The sequence below is a fragment of the Fusarium subglutinans genome (assembly GCF_013396075.1).
Source record: "Fusarium subglutinans strain NRRL 66333 chromosome Unknown NRRL66333_c0000074, whole genome shotgun sequence".
In the NCBI taxonomy this organism is placed as follows: Eukaryota; Fungi; Ascomycota; class Sordariomycetes; order Hypocreales; family Nectriaceae; genus Fusarium; species Fusarium subglutinans.
This window is the reverse complement of record NW_023502137.1, coordinates 136,469-146,781: the sequence shown is the minus strand read 5'-3', so window position 1 is coordinate 146,781 and position 10,313 is coordinate 136,469. Positions and strand designations below refer to the sequence as shown.

At 49.3% G+C, this 10,313-nt stretch overlaps 4 protein-coding genes across 4 annotated transcripts; 1 reads left to right on the top strand and 3 right to left on the bottom strand.

Moving 5' to 3' along the window:
- Positions 1-462: 462 nt before the first annotated feature.
- Positions 463-1,275, top strand: FSUBG_6753 (alpha-galactosidase a precursor; the record flags this gene model as incomplete). The annotated part of the gene is made up of 1 exon (XM_036684985.1): positions 463-1,275. One exon carries the CDS (start codon positions 463-465, stop codon positions 1,273-1,275), a length of 813 nt encoding a protein of 270 aa, XP_036537790.1.
- Positions 1,276-1,537: 262 nt separating this feature from the next.
- FSUBG_6752 (uncharacterized protein) lies at positions 1,538-2,725 on the bottom strand (the record flags this gene model as incomplete). Its single annotated transcript, XM_036684984.1, has 1 exon — positions 1,538-2,725. One exon carries the CDS (start codon positions 2,723-2,725, stop codon positions 1,538-1,540), a length of 1,188 nt encoding a protein of 395 aa, XP_036537789.1.
- A 1,475-nt stretch (positions 2,726-4,200) lies between these two features.
- On the bottom strand, positions 4,201-5,795 carry FSUBG_6751 (murein transglycosylase; the record flags this gene model as incomplete). The annotated part of the gene is made up of 3 exons (XM_036684983.1): positions 4,201-5,090; positions 5,202-5,639; positions 5,690-5,795. 3 exons carry the CDS (start codon positions 5,793-5,795, stop codon positions 4,201-4,203), a joined length of 1,434 nt encoding a protein of 477 aa, XP_036537788.1.
- Positions 5,796-8,432: 2,637 nt separating this feature from the next.
- On the bottom strand, positions 8,433-10,173 carry FSUBG_6750 (uncharacterized protein; the record flags this gene model as incomplete). Its single annotated transcript, XM_036684982.1, has 8 exons — positions 8,433-8,458; positions 8,527-8,560; positions 8,615-8,698; positions 8,754-8,786; positions 8,840-8,887; positions 8,942-9,458; positions 9,786-9,859; positions 10,135-10,173. 8 exons carry the CDS (start codon positions 10,171-10,173, stop codon positions 8,433-8,435), a joined length of 855 nt encoding a protein of 284 aa, XP_036537787.1.
- Positions 10,174-10,313: the final 140 nt, after the last annotated feature.

Genomic DNA, 10,313 nt, shown 5'->3' with positions numbered 1-10,313 from the left:
AAGACTCGTTTAAACTGAACCCCCCGCTTAATTGTCGACCGTACAGGTAGTATTGGGGCATTATATACGAGTCAAAGCGCAATTCCCACCTCTGCTCTCCTCACTTTCAGTCCAGGTCCAGATTGCCGAGAAGCAGCACGCAACGCACGCACGCTTTGCATTACCTGACCTGTAAAGACTATCCAAGCCCCTCCTCCATAGACTAGGTAGACTATTCAGTCATAAAAAGACTCGTTCTTCCTCTCAGCTCAGCTCAGCTCAGCTCACTCTCTCTATAAATCATCAATCTTCTACATATCAGCTCCACACGTGGTTCTGTGGCTTGCTATAACTAAGGTAACCCCCACGTGTTATCATCAACCTCTTGTATCGCGTGTTGATCACTACGATATACATATATACCCGGTATAACCATAACCATAAGGGCATTGACCTTTATGGCCACTCATCGATCACGCTATCATGAAACATAACAACAACGTCAGACTTCTCGCCGTCCTCGCAGACCCTGAATCTGACGAGAAGAGCGAGTATCGCTTCCTCGTCGACGGCGCTCACGTAAGATACGTCACACTAGACGGGGGTCTCATAGACCCTGAACATCGCACTTACGAGCCAAAACTCCTCCCTCAACTCCCTGTATTCCCCCCCGGAGACTGGAACGAGGGCCGTGTCGGAAAGGACGGGCATACCGGGAAGCCTTTCTTCTGCGAGACGAGAAGAAGCAGTTTGCCTGGCATTGGAAATGTCTGGCACGATGTCATGATAGATCATCTCGAGCTCCGCCAGATCGAGCGTGTGCGCCAAACGCTCTATCGTGTATCGCACCCTGCTTTCAAGACACCGGTACTCGCAAAGTTTGCCCAGTTTCCGTGGGAGATCCCTTACTTCGCTGCTGAGACAACTTCGTACGAATGGATCCACGGTCAAGGCATCGGTCCTGAGTTTCTTGGTCATATCCACGAGAACGGGCGAGTCATTGGTTTCCTCCTCGAAGAGATTCACAATGCTCGGACTGCAGAACCTGAAGATCTCGCCACATGCCAGCGAAGTCTGCAAAAGCTGCATGATCTAGGCATCGTACACGGCGATATCAACAAGCACAACTTCCTCATCAGACAAGATGGTGATGCTGTTCTCATCGACTTTGAGACAGCTTACAAGTCCACAGATCCAGATATACTAGATGAAGAGTATCGGCATGTCAAAGAGAGCCTGGAAGATACATCAGGGCGTGGAGGAGCAGGCATGGCGAGCGATTCTAGCTCAGATTAAGTGGGATATGAGTATACGGATTACAGTACAGTATAGGATCACATGTGCAACAGAGCTTTCATCACGAATAACAGGCGTTATCTTTTTTCTGGTACCAGGGTATAGAACAAATGTCAATTTATCTGATTGACTAATAAACAAGAATCTTTTTTTAAGAAACAATGTGCCCGATTTCCAAGGGTCTATCAAGCCCGAGAAACACCCAAAGCGCCATGAAGAAGAAGAAGAAGAAGAAGAAATAGTACAGTGAACATCTCCGAGCTTAGTTCAGGAGGATCTGCTGCACATACTGAGGTCCAAACAAAGGCTCGCCAAACGCAGAGCCAGGAAGAGTAGCGACAGGCTTCTCAGCAAGCTTACCGTCAGCACCTCGCTGAAGAGCAACGAGACCGCTGGTACCGTTCTGGTTACCAACAAAGACATGCTTAGCAGTTCGGCTGAAGCTCATCATACGGGGAAGAAGGCCACCAGACGAGACGGTATCGGCATAAGTGAGAGTTCCGCACTCGGCGATGGTGAAGCGAGCGATAGAGTCGGTCTCGTTTCCGGACAGACGGTTGGAGATATAAACGTCCTTGTTGTTAGGAGCGAGAAGGATCTCACCCACAGCAGCAGTCTTGGGATCCTTAGCAGGAGCGTCCATGCCGTAGGTAGAGATAGACTGGTGGTGCTTGAACGCAAGGGTGTTCTGCTCGTAGGAGACAGAGTAGACGAGGGCCTGGTTGCTCAGCTCACAAGCAACGATGTAGTGGGTAGCCTTCTTTCCACCACGAGGGTAGAAGACACCGTGTCGAGGACCGCAGCCAGCCTCGACAGGGATGTTCTTTGCGATCTTGTAAGCGTCATCCTTGGAGTCGATGATGACAACAGAGTCGGTACCAAGATCGTTGACAGCAAAGTAGCGACCAGAAGGATCAAGGTTGGCCTGATGAGGATGAGAAGCAGCCTGGCGTTCCTTGTCAGGGCCAAGCTTTCCAGGAGACTTGAGAGTCTTGACGAACTCCAGGCCGCCCTTCTCAGTGTTCCAAACATCAATGGTGCCGTTTCCATAAGCAGCGCCAACAAGACGTGTCTTGTCCGAGTTGAATTCAAGATGAACAACGCCGACACTTCCGGCCTTCTTGGTCTTGAGGGTAAGCTTATTAGCCTCGAGATCCAGGTTGAAGAGTCTCAGCTCATCAGAGTTCTCGTCAACGGCGTAGAGCAAGTTGGGGTCATAGTAGGCCATCCATGAGTTGCCGCCCTCGATCTCCTGGTTTAGAGTGAGCTCGAACTTGCCCGTCTTGGGGCTGAAGTCGGCGACGTAGATATGGCCAGAGTTTCCGAGGAGGATACGCGCAGCAGCGGATGAAGATGCTGAGGCGGTTGGGTATGAGCTGCGTGCCATGTTAGGAAGCGCAGAGGCAGATGTAGCGAGAGTGGCCAAGAGGCCAGCGATAGTGTACTTCATTTTGGTGTGTGAAGCGTGTCTTGTCTTGTCTTGTTTTGTGCTGTGTTGTGTTGTGTTGTTTCGTTTCAACGTCGTAGTAGTAGAGTCTGATACAGCAAGGTAGTATAGCACTGTAGTATACTGTAGTAGCGATCGACAATCAATATCGAATGGGGTATCAAAAGTAGCAAAAAGGCCAGAAAAGTCTATAAAAGAGACAGGAACCAGTCCAATCTTTTCAAGTGCAGGTAGTTTTAATAAAGGGAGGCTGATGTTAGCAAAAAAGGATTGCGGCTGTGAGAAATAGAGTGACCAAGGATCAATGGCTGGGGTTGAGCGAGCATATATAGCTACAGATGTAAGCCTCAGCCTCAGAGACCTAGACCAGGTAGTGAACCATTCTCACAAAGGACTGTGATCCATGCAGATGCACAGTCACTGGAACATGAGCATTCCCTCTAGGACCAACCTTGTCAAGCCTTGTTCACTGGCGAAAAGACGAACATCCCATTCCATTCAGTGGAGGCGCAGCGTCAGTGATTGGAAGAACAACAGCAATCAACCAACCGCCGATCAGGGGTAATGAGCGAAAAGGGTACCTACACTAGGGGCTGTGCTACAGTGGCTGTAGGGCTGTTAGCCAGTAAATGTCGACGGCAACATGAAACGAAACGGATACCACAGTCAGCAAACACACCTGTCGAGTTTCACCACTGATCCTCCCCCCATAACAATTGGTTCAGAGCATAGCGACTCCAGCGCTTAGAGCTGAGATGCAGGGGGTTTCGCGTCTATAGGAGACCGCCAAGATGAGAAGGGATTGGATCAGCGGTAAAAGAGCAAACGCTCAGCCCTTGAGTCTCGAGACCTTTTTTTTTCTCCGGCCAAATGATGCCATGTTCGGAGTAGGGCTGAATTGGTTGGCCATTCTTCGAGGCCATGGTTGGTCTCCATCTCCAACGCTTTGACTAATGGTTATGCTTATTCTCCTTTGCTTTTACTAACAGGTCAATTCGAATTGTCTTTACTTTCACTCACTAATCCTTCGCTTGCACGTGAGATTTTAGTACCTGTCATCTTAACACGGATGCCCTTATCATGTCATCAAAGCCGAAGGAGTCTATCTAACCCATCCTCTCTACTCAATCCCAAACACGCATCTTCTCCATAACAAGGCGCATAGACCAGATGATTACATATCTAAATAACTCAAGCCGCCCTGTATTCTTCACATGCCATCACATGCACAGCAAGCAAGCAAGGAAAATACCTCATTTAGAGAAGCCCATGCAAAACCATTTACCATTATTGTCCCTCTACTAACAGAATATGGACACATGAAAGAGAAGAAATTACATACAAAAATCTCAATGCCGACCGTCATGAAATGCTAAACAGAAAACGTGCAGTGAGATGCTATATAAGAGTGGTAAGGAAAAAGAGAGAGGTTAATGGGAGGAGTCGCAGGACCGACATCAAAACGCCATCATCGTTGACTACAGCCAGAACAGAGCACCGCCGGCGATGATAATGGCCAGAGCACTTGCGCCGTTCCGTGTGCCAGCGTTGGAACCATTTCCACTATCTGCGCTGCTGCTGCTCGAGCTGGAGCTCGAGCTAGCGCAGTCTTGGTTGAAGCTGTTGGTCTTGCAGTTGGTGGTGTCAGCGGGCTCAGTACCAGTTGAGTCGCCGTCAGGGTTGCCCGAGGGGGTGTTGCTAGAACCGGAACCAGAGCTGCTGTCAGAGCTGCTATCGTCTCCGTGGTCGTTGGATGGCGCGCCACTGCTGCCGCCAGGAATAGTGGCAGGCTCATCATCGTCGCTGTCGTCCTTATCCTTGTCCTTGCTATCTTTGCTGTCCTTATCGTCCTTGCTATCGTCACTGCTATCCTTCTTCGTGTCCGTCTTCTTTCCCTTGTCCATGTCCTCACCTGTGGCCATCAGAGAAGCAATGGTGTGTCTCTTATCACCGTCGACAATGGTGTCGTTAGTGCCGGCGGCATCCTTGTACCAGTAACTAGTACCTGAGTTGGTGCCAGGACCAGACTTGGCGTTGTAACATTCGATCTCAACATCGGAAAAGGTAGCAAAGTAGTAACCACTCTTCTGGATATCGGGAGAATCCCAGTCGATAGGACCTCCGGCCCATGCTACAGTACCTTCGGCGTTACCCTCCTTACCGCCAGGCCACAGAGAAAGCTGCACACGAGAGGGTGTCTGAGGGAAGTCAAAGTTCTTAGAGGTGGCATTCCAGGTGTCACTCTTCTGCAGAGTTCGGCCGAGCTTGCCATCAACCCACCACTCAATCTTGTCGGGGGTCCATCGGATTTCGTAGTCGTGAAAGTTGGCAAAGGTATCAGACAGCGTAATGTTTTCGGAATTCTCGTCTATCAAAGTGTCAGCCGTGTCAAGTACAACACACAATCACGTGAGGATGCATGGCTGTGCCACGAACAAGGGGCTACCTTGTTGTGTGACACGACACTGGGACGACTTACAGTTGGTGATGCCCTGGAAGTAATAATTGGTCTGAGCATCGCCGAGCTCTGTACCAACAAACTCATAATCGATCTCATCCTTGACGTCAGAGAAGAGAATGAAAGCAGTAATGACACCAGCGCCACGGCTGGTCTTGAAGCGAGCCTTGACGTTTCCATACCACATGTAGACAGTAGAAGACAGCAGAGTGCCGACACTGTCCTTGGGCATGGTAAGAAGAACGTTGTTCTGGAAAACAACAGGCTCACCCTGTGCAACCCAGTCGGCCTTTGAAGAGTCACCGAGATACTTGCCGATATCGACAATTGAATCGAGGGAGTTCATCTTCATCTTGCGATCCTCGCAGACGGGAGCGGGAACACAAGAGTCGAGTGAGAAGGACATTGTTGGATCGCAACCACCCAGACAGTACGCACCAACACCACATTCACCATAGGCTGATACATGTCAGATGTCAGATATCATCAACTTCGTGCAGGCAACTTACTGGAGCAGCATGGCGAGTCCTCGGGACAGTGGCTGCTGCGCGTGCACTGGACGGCAGCAACAGAGCTAGCGCCCAAAAGGGCAGCAACAACAAGAGATTGCAACATTATGAATATAAAATAGTCGAGCAAGAACAGATTTAACTGATGCTTTGATGCGAGAGCGCCCTCGAATTAGGGGTTCGGTATTATGGTATGATCTGATCCGTGATCGGGAGGGATATTAAGAGTAGATAAGGCGTTCAAGTGTCGAAAACAGGGAGCGACTGCTGTTGAACCGAGTAGACACAAAAAGCGACAGTCGAAACAACCCAGCAAGCGAGCGACTTGGGCTGTTGTCGGTGATTAATAAAGGTGTATTTGCGTGATGTAGATAGCGACCGTTTTATCAGGCTGCTGATTGACAGTTGAATCGGGTGCAAAAAGGGCGATGGAATGCGGGCCGCAAAACAGTTTGCGCGTCCTCGATCCGAAAAGATTGTCCCTTTTCTAGAAATATCCCCTGAATACGCAGGATTGTCCTTCTTAACGAGAGCAGAAGGATGTTGGACAACTCCACAGGAAGCGAGTGTCTGATTTGGAAATTATCGCGTAGATTCTGCGTGTGCCTTTTTCGATCGATCGGGACTGGATTGTGTGACTTGAGCGAGAGATAAGTAGCGACGACGAGAAAGATAAAAAACGATTGATAAGTGTCACCGATGTCCTCCCTTGGATTAAGAAGAAGGCAAACGATGAGCAAAACAGTGAAAAAGAAAAAAGAGGATTATCAACACCACAGACAGACTGACTGCGAAATCTGGGGGAAAGGATAGAACCAAAGGGAAGAGGGATTAAAGAAGAGAAGCGAATCTCCCAAAGAAGAAGGCCCCCGTCCGTAACTGTCCGTTCCCCCTCAGCACTCACACTCATCACACACACACAGACTCACTCACTCACTCGCTCGCGCACTGGCAGAGCGGACCTCTCGTGCCGAGAGACACGAGACATGCCCTTTTTCGTTTAGACGCACTAACGCACTAGACCACTCTGGAGATAACAGTGTCCAAGCTTGAGAATGGACCAATGACAGCTCGAGTTTATTCAAACTTGGTGATCGGTTCGTCTAAGATCACACGCCTGATCCTGGCTTGACCCCTGAACTCCGTACACCTAAACAGAGGCGATGTGACTGTCTTGGTGATCCATCAGGAGCATCATCGTATAGATATCAGCTGTAATAAGACCAATTGCTGCCATGGAATCCTCTGATATCCTGTCCATTAAACATGTCTTCAATACATCAGTGCTCAATCTCTGAATGCTTACACCAAAGCAATCACTTTGTTATCAGTTGTATCCCTGCGGTCGCAAATAACCTCGCTCGCCAACAAAGTTCAACCAAATCGATTGAGTTTGACTTGATCTTCAGACCCGAAATGTTACCTACTATATATATTAAACTTTTCAGCTTCGACTCCATTTACAACCTCAATGTATCTCTAATTACTTCAACAACACCGCAAGCCGTGAGTCCAAAGCCCTTGCAGTCCGCGAACCAACATCCATATCACCCCAGATTTCAGGTCATAGACTCATCCCTGCCCATCATAAGACGTACCGCCCCCTTCATTCCGGTCCATTTTACCTTTCTCGCCAGAGCTCAATGCAACAACCACATTAGTAATGGATGGAAGTCTTGATGAATTGACACTCGAGAACCTTCCAAACCCCTTCGACGCCATCATGCATCGCCGTTGTCACATTTACATCTGGAACGCTTCCCCTCCCGCCGCCACAATCCCACTGTACCCGATAAGTAGCTCGGGCAGGTACTTGCTTAGCCCAGGCTGACAGCCCAGCGCCCACCACAGGGGACATGCCGCTGTCACTGGCCAATCTTACAGGCCTGTCAAACACCAACTTACTGACAGTAAACAACCAAGAACGTGTTGCTATCTCACAGCAAACTAATTGGTGCAGATTAATAGCAAATGCTCTGTTTCTTCACAAATTAAATCAAATCGCGCCCAATACACAGGATACACCCAAATACATCATGTTTTCAATTGGTTCAGTTCACGAAGCGTCACTCAGGGGGCCATGATGTTTGTGTGCAAGGAATCAACTCCAGGCATTGGGGTATAAGTAACCGAACCTAAAATCGAAACAGTCCCATCCTTTCACAACCAGAATCGAAAAGGAAAAAGACATGGGTAAAAATCAACACACACTGCCGTCATCCTTCCTTCCCTTCGACTCGGTCCGTCTTGAAACGGCTTCGTCTTCCTCGACCTCGGCCTCAACCTCAACCTCAACCCTCAGACATCCATATCCTCCTTCATCTCTCCTCATTACACCAACAGACGAGTCCATATCACAAGTCCCTTTCCTTTGTAACACTCTTCTTCCTATAGGCCAGTTCGACAGGTGCATACGCAGCTCCTCGTCTTCAATTTTTCCACCTTTACGCGCCAGTTCCCTGTTCCAATCCTTTCCGTATCCGATCCGAAAGAGTGGTAACAAAGCCGGTGAGGCATTGTCCGCCATGCCTCTTAAAACAGTCGAGGCAAGTCCACAATTAACAAACATTAAACAGTTTCCCGCATAGAAATGGTGCAGAACGCCACTGCTAATTTTCCCTTTGTTTTTGGTGTTTTGTGTCTTTTCCCTTTACAGTAGGGAATTTTGGTTTAATTGTCTTGGCTCTCAAGTTCTCACGGGAGTGCGAAACTTTCGAGCGCCCAAAGCCACCTTGCGAAAGCCCTATCTCTTGGAATTAGGGAACAAATCTATGTACGTCAGTTTCAATGAACGCTTCTTCACTCTCCGTCATCGAACCGGAGCAGTCGAAACGTACCTGGAAAGTGTTCTTTGGCGTACTGTTCGCAAGCCTACGTCATATGTCAACACCTTACATATCAAGTTTCGAGGGGTAGGGTTCGTACCTTGGCAGGTTTGTTGACCTTCTGCCCAATTGACTTCCACTTGTTGTTCTCGTACTCCTTGATGGCGTTCAATAACGCTTGGCTCTGATAAAGGGGAGGTCAGCTTTGTTGTTCGATTAAAAGGGCTAATGGTGGCTACCTCGTCCTCAGCAAACTCAGCATAATGCATGTCCTAGACCTAGTTAGCTTCATCAATCCTCCAGTTGGTTTCCTAGTCGAGCATACCTTGTACCAATGCTTCTTGACAGATCCTTCTGTCCTGGTAGGGAAAGTCTGCACGTCATCTTTAGCACATGAATCATACCCAGGTTACACCGTAGGTCTTACCTTGGCAATCTCTGCCCAGCTGTTGCCGGCATCCCGCATTTGCTTCAGTCGCAACTCTTCTTGTGGTGTCCAAGGGGTGTTGGTCCGGCTTTTCTTGGCCGGTGGAGGCGCAACTGGTGCTGCGTTCGCATCATCTGTCTGGACTTGTTGTGGTTGTTGAGGAACCGCCTGGGGTGGGGGAGGAGCTGCGACAGGAGGTTGAACTTGAGATGGGGTGACAGGGGCAGGAGGAGCAGCTGTGGCCGGGGGTCCAGCGGCACCAGGTGCCGGCCTCTTTCGTGACCGACCAGCTGGCGCTGGAGAGGGAGTAGGTACTTGCTGAGGTGCAGCACCGTTTGGAGGCTGCTGAGGAACGTTCATGGGAGGAGGTTGAACAGGCGCCGGGTGATGTTGCTGCTGCTGCTGCTGTTGGGGTTGCTGTTGTTGCTGCGGTGCCATATTAGGTTGAGGGGCGCCGTAGCGGAATTCCATGTTCTCAGGACGACGAGTCATGTCGTTCTGGTACTGGTGAGGGTTGCTATTGAGAGGCGCAAGTCAGCAGGGTGGCTCTCGATCGTAGGGCTTCATTATCGATATGAATGGGCTCGGTAATCGACACAACCACAAGCTACAGGCATTGGAGGTACTTTCATGTGAGAAAGTTACTTGTGTAGCATTGGTAGGCGTCAGGTCTACCAGTGGTGAAATGGGTCGTGAGACACAATTCGAAGGCACCGATTGAGGACCTTATAAAGCCAGGGAAACCGTGACGAAACAGGAAAAGAGTCGTATTACACTTGTAATCGACAGAGGGTGTGGTACCTGGTCCAAGAAAGAAGGGTTCATCAAAGGACGTATTACTTACTGCATCTCGGTTGGCTGATGAGAGTTGGTGTAGACATACTCCGGGACAGGCCCGACTTGCCACTGCTGCATGTTCTAAAAGGTACCAGTTAGCCATCAAATTCAGAGAAACGTCGGCAATAAGCAAGGAAACATCATGTTCAAAGTCGTGAGACGCTGACGCTAGCGTCTGCGATACAACAAGACATATCATGACTCTGACTGGTGTATCAACCAACGTGGGTCTGAGGCACGCGCAAACTGGGGGTGACGCGACCAGGGTCTGAGCTGAATTGAGCTGCGCAACTATTGTCGATATCGAATTTCGACAGGAACAGGACGATAGTCGCATCATAACATTTGCAGCATACCTGTAACCACAGCCTTGGGTCCACCTTATTGGCCTGCATTGTGTTGCGATTCATAGTGCTTCTCTCTGTATTAACACCAGAAGCGCGATGGCGCAAAAACGCGGAACTTTTTTTTTTGGTTTTGGTGACCAAGAGTACGGGTGTTGACAATAGAGAAAGTATTTGTACTCACGGGCGAA